The sequence below is a fragment of the Tenrec ecaudatus genome, chromosome 3 (assembly GCF_050624435.1).
Source record: "Tenrec ecaudatus isolate mTenEca1 chromosome 3, mTenEca1.hap1, whole genome shotgun sequence".
Taxonomy (NCBI): Eukaryota; Metazoa; Chordata; class Mammalia; order Afrosoricida; family Tenrecidae; genus Tenrec; species Tenrec ecaudatus.
This window is the reverse complement of record NC_134532.1, coordinates 215,745,496-215,761,330: the sequence shown is the minus strand read 5'-3', so window position 1 is coordinate 215,761,330 and position 15,835 is coordinate 215,745,496. Positions and strand designations below refer to the sequence as shown.

The window sequence follows — 15,835 nt, the reverse complement described above, 5'->3', positions numbered from 1 at the left end:
ATCCACCTTCCTTGGGATCTAGGCTATCAGCACAAGGGCCTGGGTCCAAAGTATGTACCCCACGCCCAGCTCTTCTTTTTCCGTAGTACTGACGTCCTTTCCTCCCTCTGCTTCTTCTTCTGTCCTCTTTCCTCTTAAAAGTCAGTGCAGGTTTCTCACATCCGAGGGAAGCTCTCCTTACATCCGGATCGAGGCTGTGACCTGAGTAAGCATGCTCCATCCCGCCTTGACCCCCTTACAACTGATTGGCTAATCACATCAGACCACATCATAGGGATAGCTCCATTGTTATGTGTTGTTGCTAGGCACCATTGTGCCGGTTCTGACCCATAGCAACCATGCGCACAACAGAACGAAGCACTGCGTGGTCCTGCGTCATCCCCACGCTTTTGCTTTGCTCAAACCCCTTGTTGCAAGCACTGTGTCCGTCCATCTCATGGAAGGTCTTCCTCTTTGTCCCTGCCCTGCCCCGTTACTAAGCATGGTGTCCTTCTCCAGGGACTGACCTCTCCCGACAAGTCGAACGTGCGTGAGCTACAATCTTACCATCCTTGCTTCTAAGAAGCACCATGACACACTTCTGCCAAGACAGATTAGTTTGTCCTTTTCACAGGCTATGTACGGTCAGTGTTCTTCTCCAGTACAATTCAAACGCATGGATTCTTCTTCAGTCTTTCTTATTCCACGTCCAACTTTCACATGCAGACGAGGCCATTGAAAACACCATGGCTTGGGTCAGGCACACCTTAATCTGCAAAGTAATCTCCTTGCTTTCTAATACCTTAAAGAGGTCTTAAAAAAAAAAAAGAGGTCTTGTGCAGGAGAGTTACTCAAATGCAATGTGTCCTTCGATCACTTGGCTGATGCTTCCATGAGCACTGATTGTGGAGCCAAGCAAGGTGACATCCTTGCCCACTTTATTCTTTGCTCTGTGTATCACAACATTACCTCCTGGTCCTGTTGTGAGTATTTTGGTCTCCTTGTAAGAAAACAGAAATCCTGGTCTTAGTAGGTGCTGCGTTTTCACTCAAGAGCTCCGGGTTTTGACAGTCCTTGCTCACTGGAAGAAAGGCTCACTGGAAGAAAGGCAACTTTCTCAGCTTCCAGTGAGCACAACTGAAAAGAGTGGGCAGATGGAAATTACACACGGATTCTGAAAATCAAAGTATAGCAGGTAATGAAGATAGTAAATAAACACGCAGGAGCCCATGTGGCTATTTTACACTTTATTTGGTTCTCTTTGATCTCAGAAACTTTTATTTTCTGTCCATAATCCTATTTATTTATTGTTATTATTACTGGGAGATTCTACCAAACATTTATTAATTTTATTTGGGGGGCTGTGGATTAATTTTTCTTTTCCTAAACTATTTTATTAGGAGTGAATCTAGACACCATACCATCTCATAGTTCAATCATATCACTTAGTGATGTACCATTGCTACCAAAATTAGTTTCAGAAACTTGTCTTCCACCTTGAAGACTTTGATATCATTCCCCCTCCCCGCCCCCTGCCCTTGCCCTAACCCCTCCAGGAAAGTTTATTCTAGTTGTCACTATAGGTTCAGCTACCTTGGGTTTCATATAACAAAAAAAGTAGAAAACCACATAACAGAGAGCCAAGAAGGCTACCAACAATGATGCAATGCAACGGATATAAACCCCAATATGAAAAAAAACCCCACAGAAAATATTAAAAACCAGACCAAGCCCAAGGTGTGTTAGAAGGGAGACCATGTGACAAGGGGTTCCCTGATCTAGTCAGTGTATCATTTTAATCTACCTCAGTTGTCTCGCCCCTACTCCCGGTCAGGCACTTCTTGCACCCAACATCACGTTGGGTTGGATAGATGGAGAAACACTGTCCATGTTGGAGTTGACAGTGAAAGGGGAGGCCCAGTGATGAAAGAATGCTCAAAAGTTACAGATAATCAGAACCAAAGTGTTGCTTTCATTGTTGTTTTGTCACGAATGAGCATAGAGCTAGCTCTAGGACCTTTTCCCTCTGGCCCCACTCCTGTGTGATGTACTAAGTAACAATACACCGGTGATAGTTCAAGTGCGCTTTCATTTACTTGTGGGCACGTGGAGTTTGCTCTGTTCTGGAGGTCACATATTGGAATCTCCCAGACCACGCGGGATGAATCCATTACAGTGACAGGCTGCAAGTTCTTCCAACCCAAACCCAGGTAGTACGTGACCACTGACAGGGACCTTAATCATTGTGTCATCTAACTCTCTTCCTCAAAGTGAATGGTTGAGTTTCTTTACCAACAGTTACCACTGTTGATCATCCAGGCCTGGTCCTTTGAGGGATGGTTTACTCAGCAACTTAAAAGGCAGCTTGTTACATTTTCAGGCAAATCTCTTCCAGGTTTGGCAACCATGAGGTACATGGGTTGACACGCTCACTCCTGCACCTGTGGCAGACATGGCTAATCAATCACAGAGTCCATTCCAACCAAGCTTAGACTTGGCCTCAGAGTCATTCTTGAATTTGCTGTTGACTGAACAGCGTTCAGTTTGCAGCCCCTGTCCGAGTTACTAGAAAGTTCTACATATGCTTTTCTGGTTCTTCCGCCTATCGATACTTATGATGCTTCATGGGACCACACGGAAGTAGAATCCTCTTAGCTGGGGAAAGCTTAGGAGCTGGAAGACTTGAGTGCCATGGGACATAACCTGGACAAGGCATAACTTGGAGGATGGCGGGTTGGTATTGGGCTCTCCCACGGCAGAACAGAAGTTTGGTAACAGGCACTTGTTAGGAGGCACGGCGTCTTCCCACCAAATGCCATCATCTAGGACAAAAGCCGAGGCTCCACGGGGGCTTCGGGAGCCTGTTTGAGGGCAGCTTAAGGATGCTTGGTGGCAGATCCAGGGATGGAACCTCAGCTGTGAATCCCAGTCCACTGAGTCAACCAAGACAGGTCATTTTCCTTTGAGAAAGTACTCACATACTATTCGTCCAATTCCATTTGAAACTAGAGGTTCAGTCATGAAGCAAGCCAGCCATCAATCTATACAGAAGCATGGTCTCCTGAAAAATGGGGCACATCTAGCCAGTTCCCAGAAGCATTTGGGGGCACCAGCTATAAATAAAGGCCAACTAGTGATGATGTCGATTAGCATGTATACATTTATTTTTTTAAAAAAATACTGGATAATGCAAGATGTACACAGCTCTAATCAGTTCACACTTTCCACAAAGGGGGGCATGTTTGGCTTCCTGAACTGGCGAGAGAATCCATTTAGACAATCCTGTTTTTGGTATCATTGTCCAGTGTGCAGGTGGAGTCTGGTTCAGTTTTCCCGTTGGCTTTCTCGTCGGTCACAACCGAGTCAATTTTCTCCTCTGGTGGGGATGCCTTGTTCCTTTTGGCGAAGGCCTGGCTGATTTCTGCCTGGGTTCTGTTCTTGGTTTCAGGCAGGACAAAGTAGAAGTAGACCGCACCTGCGATGCAGATGGCAGCGAAGACCAGGAAGCAGTAGGTGTCCAGACTTTTCTGTGGAGAGGTAGAGACAAAGGGACATACATCACTGACCTGGCCAGACAGCCACCTCTGGAGAGTGCCCCATCTAGATATCAACCTTCCTGGGTAGAACATCAGGGGTGTCCATGCTGGTTCTTTAAGGCTCCTGGGGCTGGATTCTCACGGGAAGCATGAGTAAGCCAATACCAAAACCTCAGGGAAGAGGAAGAAACAGCCACCTCTATCTTGTGCAGATCCGGCATTTACAAATGAATCATCATGGATTCAAAATGTAAGGCTTATAGTTTACCGTTAATCGCCTTCTTCCTTCCCTCTTGTCCCCTCTCTCGACAGAAGAGAAACTTTCTAGTCAAAACCTAAATGATCTGCCCCAGCTTAGAGGAAAAATATGGTGTGTAGGCAAGGCGAGATAATATCATTTTCTTCAAAGTGCGCAAGGTCTAATTCCCTAAATAAGACTCTAAAACCAAAGTGTAGCACTGATGAAACATACAGCTTTCCTCTGGTTCTTCAATGCTTCCTCCCCTCCACTATCATGACCCCAATTCTACCTGACAAATCTGGCTAGACAAGAGCATGTACATGGGTGCAGATAAGAGCTGGAAACACAGGGAATTCAGGACAGATGAACCCCTCAGGATCAATATTGAGAGTGGCCATACCAGGAGGGTAAGGGGAATGTGGGGGGAGAAAGGAGGAACCGATCATAATGACCTACTTATAACCCCCTCCCAGGGGGATGGACAATAGACAAGGGGGTGGGGGGAGATATCAGACAGTGCAAGACATGAAAAAAGAATAATTTGTAAATTATCAAGGGTTCACGAAGGATGAAGGGAGCATGAAGGAGGGGAAAATGAGGAGCTGATACCAAGGGCTCAAGTAGAAAGAAAAATGCTTGAAAACGATGATGGCAACAAATGCACAAACGTACTTGAGACAATGGATGCATATATGGGCTGTGATATGAGTTGTACGGCCCCCAATATAATGATTAAAGAAATAAATAAACTCACTGCCATCAAGTTAGTACAGACTCAACGTCAACCTATAGGGCAGGGTGGGACTGCCCCGTGGGTTTCCAAGAGTAGCCACATATGGGAGTAGAAGGTCCCCCTATCTTTCTCCCCTGTTGTGGTTGGTGGTTTTGAACTGTGGACTTTGAGGATCACAGCCCAACTCGCAACCACTATGCCACCAGGGCTCCTGAGACTCTAAGGCAGCCTAGAACAACTAGAAGAGACAGACTCGTGCAAAGTGAATGCTGAGTGCAAATAACTTAGCGTTATAAGTAAGGGTGATGTGTGAAACGTACAACCCAGCAATGATAATCCTGGGAAGAGGGGTAGGAACTCATCTGTCAGTCTGTCATAGTGTGGTGGCTGGCATGTGGCCATGATGGTAGAAACTCTGGTACCAGTATTTCAAATACCAGCCACCCATGGGGGAGTCGTTTCAGCAAAGTTTTTAGATTAAGGTGGGAAGAAAGGCCTGGAGATCTTCTGAAAGTCAGTCAATGGAGACCTTAACATTGACCTTAACATTGCTTTCGACATGGCCTGGCTGTTGTTGTTGGGTGCCGTGGAGTTGGTTCTGACTCCCAGGGGCCCTGGGTACAATACAGCGAAACATCCCCGGGTTCCACACCGTCCTCACAACTGTTGTTTGAGTCCGTTTTTGCAGCCACTGTGTCAACACACCTCAGGGGTCTTCCTTTTTGTCTGGCCCTGTATTTTCCAGAGACTGGTCTCTCCTGATAACATGTCCCAAGCACGTGAGATGAAGTCTCACCATCCTCGCCTTCGAAGCGCAGTGCTCCTTCCAAGACAGATTTGCTTCTCCTTCGGGCAGGCTGTGGTACATGCGACATTCCTCACCAGCACCAGCACCCAAAGGCATCGACTCTTCTTTGGCCCTGCTCACTCGCTGTCCAACTTCCACAGGCATATGAGGTGATTGACAATGGTATGGTTTGGGTGAAGAGAAGAGGGTTTGCTGGAGAGGGGCATCGTTTGTGGTGATGGAGAAGGGCAGTGAGTGCGGGAGACCTTTGATGAGATGGATTGGCATAATTGTTGCAATGATGGACCAAACATGGTGGCAGACGTGAGGATGATACAGGATCAGCAACATTTTATTCTGAGATGCCCAAGGCCCCCATGGGTCAGTATCTATCTATCTATCTATCATCTATCATCAAAGCTAAAACTAAGCACTATTTCATGCACAGTGAATAAGTGTCAAGTGGAATGTTACCAATAAGAGACATATAAAGCCTGAGTTAGAGGTAAAAACTTTAATTAAAAAAATCACTAGGCAATCGAATGTGACCCCTGTGAATGCTGTGAATATGTTAGCCAGGGACCAGTCCTGAGGGTGGAGGCAGACTAGCCGTCTCATTGAGGTATTGCAGCTTTGGGGAGCCCAGAGATGACTGAGACTTGGTAGAGTCCCATCAGGTATAGATGCTTGGCCAGCTCATCCCGGTAAGAGCAATTGCCCCCTTGACCTCCTGGTCTCCAGTATAGATAAATGGTTGTTGTTAGGGGTTGTGGAGTGGGTTACGTGTCATCCAGCTATTAGCTGCAGTTACATCCCTTCTCTATTTAGAAATGATCACAAAGCCATCTATGTTCTCTGAATAAGTTCCTTTGTGAATATCCCAAACCACCAAATCATCAGCCCATTGTGGCAAAGGGCTACTTTTATGAAAAAGTGTAACTAGACCTTGATATTAAAGAGAAATCTAAAAAAAAAAATCCCCACTACATGTATAAGCATGATGTGACAATCCTCCCCTCTCTTGTCGGATCTTATCTTCCTGGTCGCCGCAGCCAACACCTGTCTACCCTCTAGCCTATTGATTCTCCTCTCCTCCCTCCCCCTAGTAACCATCTATTTCTTTTACCATGAGAGACCGTCATCATGATTTTTCTCTTGCATAACAGTGGTCTCATACAGTATTGTTCTTTTGTGACTGACTAACTTCATTCAGCATAATGTCCTCTAGATCCACCCGTGTCATGAGGTGTTTCACAGTTCCATCATTATTCTTTAGTGATGTATAGTCTTCCATTGAGTGTATGTACCAACGTCTATCTAGCCATTCTTCACCGATGGGCATTTAGGTTGTCTGCTATCAATGCCGGTGACAGGCGATAGGGCATTGCTGTGTGGATGTGCATCTCTTGGGTGGCGAGGGCAGCTCCTCAGATGTTTGCTGGGTACCTGGGTGGCTTCTTTGGTGAACTGTCTGTGGAACCTTTTTTGTTAAATTTTGTAGCGGGGTGTCTCTTTATTCTTCACTTGGCATACACCAAGGATTTGGCCAAGAGCAAAGATGACTTGGATGACACGGGGGCTCCAGACCCAAACCATGGTCTCTTTCAATGTATGTGAAAGCTGGACAATGAGAAAGGATGGGGCGGAAGAAGGCAGTGGAAGGAAGGAGGGAAGAAGAAGGATCGGGGTCTTTGAATCATGGCGCCGGCAAAGAAGAAGGCTTATATTGCATACCGCCGAAAGAACGAACGAAGCAACTTTAGAAGAAATACAATCAGAGTTCCTTAGAAGCAAGGGTGGTGAGACTTCAGCGCTCCTACGTTGGACATCATCAGGTAGGGACATCATGGGTGGTCAAGCAGGTGGTCAGTGAAAGTGAGGGAAGCCTTCCATGAGCTGAATCGGCACAAAAGCCTCACTAATGGGCTCGAAGGAACCGATGATCAGGAAGACTGTGAAGGACTGAGCGATGCTTTGGTCTGGGCCTCCAGAAGGTTGCTACAAGTCAGAGCTCAGTCAATAGCTAATGCCACCACCACCACCACCACCACCACCAAGGATTTGTATTGGGCAGGGAAGGAGGAATGGTGTGCTCTGTTCAATAGACATTTCTGAGCTGAGTCTCAAAGGAGTGTGGCAGAGGGTGTAGCTGTTTGGGGGCTCCCATTGGTGGAGAAAGAAACACAGATAACAAGGGGCGGGACCCTGAACAGCCTGTGGGCCACTTGCCTCTTTGACAATCTGGTTAAAATCTAGGTCTCCCCTTCTCCGTACAAAGTTCACACGTGCGGCATTCCCAACCCTCTTTCTGGAATGAGCTATTTCCCGGTCTTGTTGAAACCCATCCACGGTCCATCTAGAGCTCACTAGACCAAACCTGTTGCCAGCAAATTGATTCTGAATCATGGTGACCCCACTTCAAAGTGGAACTGCTCTGTAGGGGTTGCTTGGCTCTCGTCGTTAGGGAAGCAGATCACCGGGCCTTTCCTTTGGGTCACTGCTGGGTGGACTTGAATTGCCCACCATTTGTACTGCCCAGGACTTGGCTTAGATGACAAGTTCAACACTGATCGGTCCCATGCCATTAGCCCTCCAAAATACACCAGCCTTCAGCAGCCCCGACTTACTGCAAGCACTCCTTAACAAGAGTCTGTTGAATGAATAGCTAAGTGAGTGAAATCAGAGGAGGTTTGTGGAGATGCCGGAAATTACAGACGGAGGTCCAAAGTAGATGATGACGGTGTAACAAAAACATGATTTTCCTCTTCCGTTTCCTCTGCACCCACGAAGCTGGAACGCTGGCTCATGGGCGATTGGCCACCAGCTCTTGGATGAGTCAGTCATGGGTACCATTTAAATAATGAAGGGAAGTTGGGAAACATACTTTCCTGCCTGTGACTCCCAGTCGGCAAAGAGACATAAGAGGCGGGGCTGCTTTATTTCAGGAACAGAGAAGAACTGGCATGCTGGGCTGTTTGTGGCAGAAGCTGTAGGGATCAGGGATCGCAGGGCTGGCTTTCACCTCTGGTGTGAGATTGCGCTTCAAGCTATTTTCATATGCACATGTGTGATCTCGTTGGGGCTGCCCAAGAACCTGGGAGGTACATACAGCCCTGCGGCTGCCTGGTGGCATTGTGACTCAACATACCTGCTGGAAGCCACATACCGAACAACCCTGTCTATACCGCCTCCCCTCCCCACTCCCTGGCAAGCTTGCTCTCCCTCCACCTTCTCATCTCCCGCTTGCCCACCGCAGACACCCGGAAACCACCTTGACGCGCTCCTCCCTCTCTGCCTGACTTTGCCGCCAAGCCCTGATCACGTTACCCTGCAAGATGTTTGCTTTTCAAGTTGTAAAAGGAAAGTCACGGTGTCGTCAGAACCTGTTCAGCTCCAGGAAGGATCAGCTCAAAGGGGATTCTCACGAGGCGGAGGGCAGACGGAGTTCCATCTGCCAACATGTTTGACCACTTCTCGCACCACCTGTCCTTCCTACAAACAGCGGACCTCCCTTCTGGGTTCACGAATGCGTAGTAGACATCTGTCGGAGCTCCTGATAAAAATCGTTGGTGGGGGGAAACAACCAATTCATGGGCACGGCCGCAGACGTGGTTGATAAAGGAAGCGGGTACAATTGAAATCAGGATCAACAGGCTTCGATGTGGGACCAGGATCGGAAAGCAAGACAGTTCTCTCAGCCCCTCTTGGCTGTGCAGGCCTCCTGTCAGCTCCCCAGGGACAGACTCCTCTTGGCCCTGCCATCGGTCGCTGCTGGCTCTGCCTGTTAAAACCCTTCTAGGAGGACTCTTGCCAATTTTCTAAAATTTTCCCCCTCTTCTTTCTTCCTTCTGCTTCTGTCTACTTCCCTCTGAGAAACCTCTGTGGGGTTGGCTGCATATCTACACAAATGCCTCGGAAACTTCATCACATGACCCTCCCACCAGGGCCACAAACCAACCAATCCTCTCTCAGAGGGCCATAGATACGTCATTTTCATAGCAGGCTACAGTCACGTCATTTGCATAGCGTGTTGACCGACCCCTATAAGTTGCATACTAACCACAGGGCAGGTTGCTGTCCGGGGTCAGACACAAGCTATGAAACCACACGCTGTTTACATTAGAACAGTGGTTCTCAACCCGTGGGTCGCGACCCCTTTGGGGGTCGAACAACCCTTTCACAGGGGTTGCCCGATTCATAACAAAATTACAGTTACGAAGTAGCAACGAAAATAATTTTATGGTTGAGGGGGGTCACCACGACATGAGGAGCTGTATTAAAGGGTGGCGGCATTAGGCAGGTTGAGAACCACTACATTAGAATAGCTACTGAACTGTCCACTCTGATCCACATGGGGTTGCCATGAGTCAGAATTGACCTGATGGCAGCCAGTCCTATTTAACATGCCCAAATCCTAAGTGTCTGGTTTAGTACCTTTGCCAAAAGCACCCTTCGGTATACGTGGCATTGTCATATATTTGTGAAAGTGAGACACTGAGTAAGGAAGATGAAAAGAGTCAGTGTGTTCACACTATGAGGTTGGCAGTGAGTCCTGCCGGAGTCATGGACTACCCAAAGAACAAACGTATCTGTCTCGCAAGAGGTACCTCCAGAATGGCCCTCAGGTGAGAATCTCACGTACTTCGGACGTGTTGTCAGGAGAGACCAGTCCCTGGAGAAGGACATCGTGTTTGGTGAGGTAGCGAGGCCACAAAAAAGAGGAAGGCCCTTGGCAAGAAGGACTGACCGCACAGTGGCTGCGAGGAATAACTGTGAGGAGGTCGTAGGAAGGACTGGGCACCGTTTCATTCTGCTGTGCAGAGGGTCTCTGTGGATCGGAACCAACCGACAGCAACATGCACCTGCATAACCAACACCTGTGTCAGAGTAAGAGCCGTCCCCACCACTCAGAATGCTCTTTGTGCCCTTGGTCTAGTCAAGCCACTCCTGCTGCTACTGTCGTGAAATCTAGACCTGGGGACGTAGTAGGTTATGCATTGGGCTGCTAATCACAAGGCCAGAAGTTCGAAACCACAGCTGCTCTGCAGGGAGAAAGATGAGAATTTCCATCCCCGTAAAGAATGACAGTCCCAGAAACCCATGGGTCCACTTCTGCCTGGTTGCTATGAGTCGGAATTGACTCAATGGCAGTGAGTTTGGGGGTGGCGGAAATGGTTACATACCACACTCCTAACTGAAAGTTGAACTGATTGGACCTACTCAGAGGTGCTTCAGAAGAAAGTCCTGGTCACCTGCTTCCGGAATGTCAGCCACAGAAAATCTGCTTCTACTCTAATACGTGTAAGATCCCCGGGAACCGAAGTTGCCAACTGGTTTCATTCTATTGACGCAGCCTCTGAACTTCCCCGTGTGTCAGAATCACCAGGAGTCTGCGTGCATCATGCTTGCCCTTACAAGATGAACCATGTCTTAAAAAAAAACTTCCAGTGGCTTCCCCAAATCCTGCAGAAACCCCTCTCATCCCTACCCTGCCCTCTGGACCTGGGAAGGTTTGATCTCTGTCCCGCTCGTCTCCCTGGCAGCCTCACCTGCATCTCTCTCGAGTCCTGGATGTGGCCGCTCTCCCTCCTCAGGTCGTCTCCCAGGGCGGCCTGTCTCCCTGCACGGCCTCCCTCTCTCCTCGCCTGCCCACTCAGGGCGCCAGTCTTAGGTTCAAAGCTCCCTGCATTGCTCCACTTTGTCACGGCCTAGCCGGTCCTGCGGGAGCCCCCTCCACGCCCCCCCCCACCCCGCACAGCAAGGTCACGTCTTCTGTGTCAGAGCAGAACTGTGCTCCGTTGGTTTCGAAAGACATGGATTTGTTGGCGTGTCCTCCACGGATCACCCAGTTGAATCCACCCATCCTCTCAGGAAGAGCTGCGCCGTCACCACCACCATCCATTTCAGAGCATTTTCTTTGCACGCTCGTGTGGTTAGCTGCTCGTGTCTCCCATCGGCCCCTGCCACGCCCCTGGGTCACGATGAATCTAATTCCTGTCTCTGCAGGTTTCCTTCTCCTGGATTTCACATACGGAGCGTCACACCACGCACAGACAGGTAGCAAAACCAAGCCAACCATGGCTCGACAGAACACAGAGAAAGCTCAAACAGAGAGCAGCCAATGGTAACCCGGGAACCCCTTTAGAAAGGGTCAAAAGGAACACCAAACGACAGGGTACCCAAGGCCAGCTCCTGCCATCGGCTTTACTGTGATCTCCGTCTGCCAGCAAGGCCGTTCACATCCCGACCCATGGTCAGAGGGAGTTCACCGGGGACTTCTCCCATGGGTGGATCCTGCAAGTGGATGTGGGGCTTCTACTGTTCCCAGTGTAGCCTCTGAGACCAGAGTCCCAGGGGGACGTCGTGGCTGTGACCTTTGGGGAAGGCAAAAACGGACCAGGTTTCACTTTGCTTTCAGCGCCCACAGTAGGAGTCAGCTCCCCACTTCACTCTGTGTAGGCCGTTGGGATTTGACCCAATAATTGCTTCCTCCCGGATTTTACCAGACTCAAACAGAATTGTAAAACTCTAGCAGAATTGGCAAGCATGCATTTGCATGTGATTTTCTCAGCACCAAAAATCATTGGTGCTAAGAGCAGGGGCATCTCATGGCTTTGCAACGCCAATGATGCTGACAGACAAACAACCGCCTCTGGCTAAGGACAGAAGGCGATGTGCCACTCATCAGGGGTCCAGGCGTAACCAAACCCCAAAGATGAACCCGTTGCTCACAGGGTGGCCCTGCGTGCAGCCGTGTGGAGCTGCTGTTCACAGGGCTTCCTTGTCATCTTTCTGGAAGTGAGTGCCAGGCCTTTAGGACAGTCGTCATGGAAACAGGCAGATGGGGGGGAAGCAGGTAGCAGGCAGATGGGAGAGAAGGTAAGGGAAGAAGGTGGAATGTTTCTGGACCACCTGGGAGACAGACTCAGAGAAGCAATACGCCCTGCAGGCCCAGCTTTAAGGGGAGGGAATGAGCACCCAGCACTTAAACTCTTTCCTGTCTCCTCTCTCCACGTGGCCCACGGTCACCTGCCAGGAAATGACTTGCAAGACTGATGACGAGCCAGCACCATTCGTCTGTCAGTTGGTTGCACTGTGGTGGCTTGCGTGTTGCTGTGACCCCGAAGGCCGTGTCACTGGTACTTCAGATACCAGCAGGTCACCCACGGCAAACAGGCTTCAATGGAGCTTCCACACTAAGAACAGACTAGGAAGGAGGAGTCAGCTGTCCACTTCTGGGGGATTAAGCCTCGCGAAAACCTTAGGACTAGCAGTAGGACATTGTCAGCTAGAGTGCCGGAAGATGAGTCTCTCTGGTTGGAAGGGACTCAAAATACTATTGGCGAAGAGTTGTCTACTCAAAGTAGAGTTGGCTTCAGAGACGTGGATGGAGCAAAGGGCTTAGGAGCCGCGTTTGCGGATCTGCATGGCTCAACGTGAGAAGAACCAGCTGCAAACATCCATCTGAGGCGGCGACAATAACAGCAACAATAATAGCCAGCACTGATGAGCATGTGCAGAGCCGTCTACCCAGGACTAAGCACACCAATGGTCCTGGAGATGGCGCGCGACCAGGTAACACTTCATTCTGTTGGATAGGGGCTGCCATGATTTGGGGTTCATTCAACGCTGTCTTGGAAGAAGTACAGCCAGAATGCTCTCTAGAGGCAAGGATGGCGTGACTTATCTCACGTACTCAGGAGAGACCAGTCCCTGGGGAAAGACATCATGCTTGGTAAAGCAGGGCAGCGACAAAGAAGACGCCTCGGACAAGATGGACTGACACAGCGGCTGCAAACAATGCGCTCCAATATAAGAACAAATGTGCGGATGGGATGGAGCAGGACAGGGCGGTGTTTAGTTCTGATGTGAGTCACGGGGTTGCTGTGAGTCAGAACTGACTTACTGACACTTAAAAACAGCAACAACAACAACAAAGCAACTACCACCATCACCACCACCACCACACATGTGGTGCTTAGTCCATGCCTACTACTGTCTTAGGGTCTTCTCCAGTGTTAACTTAGCTCCGGCACAAGCCATAATGAGTCTGAATCACTTGTCAGATGGGAAAAGGGGCCACTGCGAGGCCAGTCACTAGCCCAGAGCCACCAGGCTAGTAAGGGGCTGGGCTGGGATCCACATCCAACTCAGTTGACTCTTGAAGATGTGCACAACGACACATATATTGAAGACGAGGAGCATGATAATGGAGAGGGCCCTTCTGCTAGTAATTGGATTCTGTTAGTCAATGGGATGTCAGATAGGCTTCACCAATGCCATTGTCCATTGCCCTGTTGGCCCAGATTTTGATCCTCAGCCCCAAGTCCTGGTGGGGTTCTCTTTGAGGATCGGAATCATCTGTTACTGAGACGTCTTTCTGCAATACGAGCAGCATCCAGATGCATGAGCCATTGTCCTGGGCGGCCTTGGGTTAGGACCGAGAATGCTTTCTGAGGTGTGGGCTAGAGATGGGTCACCTGGAGTCTGTATCAACTACACGTTGGGTAGCGGGGAAAGGATGTCAACCAGAACTTTGGGGGCTTGTAATTTCTGTTCATGCGTTCATCATGGCCAGTGAGCCTGGCCCTCTGACTTGGCAGCCTCTTTTCCAGAAAGGGAAGTCCCCATGGCAGCAGTCTCTGGCTTGGTGAAATGGTTGACATTTACAAAATACCAGGTGCAGCCTGACTCCTGACGACCATTTCTCAACAGTCATACTCTGATGGTTCATCACAGTCCTGGATAACCCAGGGGTCTTGGAGGATGCTTCAGGGAGGGAGCCCCACTGCTAGATGGGACCGCTTTTAAAATGCTCTCAAGCATCTGCTTTCAATAGCACATTAAGGAAATCCTCATACCATCGATCATAGGGTAGCCAGCTAGGTGAGAAAAGCCAATAACTAAATTAATGTGATTGTGATTTTTTAGAAACATTACAAAATTCCATACGTTTAGATGCCAGGATGGAAGCCTATCATCTTGTGGAATGGGTCATGGCTCATGAGATAGTTAAGGCTTATTATGCCAACCTGGCCAATGAACACATGTGGGCTTAATTGAAGGGCGGAGAGATAAATGGCTTGGCGAGTCTAGCCTTTCTAGTTCTTGGGTCTCTTGCTTTCTGATGGTCGTACCAGGGTGCAGCTGCCCTAGCCAGTTCCCTGCTTCAACTGGCAAGACTCACTTCCTGCAAGACATCCTTAAGGAGAAGCCACATGACCTACCCCGATGCAGCCCTGGGTGCTGGAGCAGCCCTGTGGAGACCACTGTCAGTGCTGAGATGCTTACACGTTCACTGATTTGACTTTCCTCCTGCAGTCAGTCATTGCATGTGTTTTGGGGATTGAGGACTTCTTTGTAGATCGGTGTCAGACAATTGGGCTAATGTTGAACTTAGGGGCTTGGACAGCACTGGATTGGGATGCATTCTTAAGGTACGCTTACCCTTTACATAAAACTCTCTGATACAGATAAGTTTCCCTAGTTTATTCAGCCCAACACCCTTCATTCCCCATGCTCCTTTGTGTTAGTCCTGGTGTCCACAGTGGGTCTGAATCATTGATCACCAGAGCTCCCTCATAGCTTCCATCTGCGGGTTGCTCTTGAGCTGATTTGGATACATCGTGACCTTATAGGACAAAGTAGACCGCCCAGTGAGGTGCTCAAGGCTGTAATAGTTGCGGGAGCAGTCGGCTGAGAGACTGGTGGGTGCAAACACCAACCTTCTGGCTGGCAGCTGTGTGCGTTGACCACTGTGCTGCTATGGCATGCCCTCATCACTTTACATGGAAGACAGGAGAATGGGGAGGAGCAAGAGGAGAAAGACAAGAAGCAAAGGAAAGAGGAAGAAGAAGAGGAAGAGGAGGAGGAGGAAGAACAAGGGGAGAGGGAAGAGGCAAAGACCAGTTCTTTGGATGGAACCCACGCAGCCACGAACCTTACCAGAACTATTGGGCTCTGTGAAATAATGTGACATAAAACACCTGGGGTGGGACTTGGTACATGTACGTGCCTTCAAGTCGGTTCCAACCCATAACAACCCCACGGACAACAGAATGGAACTCGGCCTGGTCCTGCTCCACCCTCACAATTGTTCTTATGTTTGAGCCCATTGTTGAGGCCACTGTGGCAGAGCAGGCTGCCAAGGGTGTTCCTCTTTTTTGATGCCTCTCTCCTTTACCAAGCGGGGCATCTTTTTCCAGGGACTGGTCCCTCCTGATAATATGCCCAAAATACGGGAGACAAAGTCTTACCATCCTTATTTCTAGCGGCATTCTGGCTGCACTTCTTCCAAGCCAGATTTGTTAGTTCTGTTGGCATGTGTTTGGTACTTTCAGTATCCTTTGCCAGGGCCATAATTCAAAGGCATCGGTTCTTCTCCAGCCTTCCTCATTCACTGTCCAACCTTCACATGCATATGAAGCAATGGAAGCTACCATGGCTCGGGTCAGATGCATCTAGGTCTTCAAAGCAGCGTCTTCACTCTACAACACTCCAAAGAGGCCTTGTGCAGCAGATGTACCCAATGCATTGCACCATTGGCTCTCTGCACTGCT

At 49.1% G+C, this 15,835-nt stretch overlaps 1 protein-coding gene across 1 annotated transcript in view; it reads right to left on the bottom strand.

The window, feature by feature from the left end:
• Nucleotides 1–3,251: 3,251 nt before the first annotated feature.
• The window catches only part of SLC2A9 (solute carrier family 2 member 9), a 126,591-nt gene continuing 114,007 nt past the window's right edge, over nucleotides 3,252–15,835 (bottom strand). Inside the window, exon 12 of the mRNA XM_075545028.1 lies at nucleotides 3,252–3,506. Within this exon, the coding sequence (XP_075401143.1) occupies nucleotides 3,252–3,506 (255 nt within the window). The remainder of the gene's footprint in view (nucleotides 3,507–15,835) is intronic.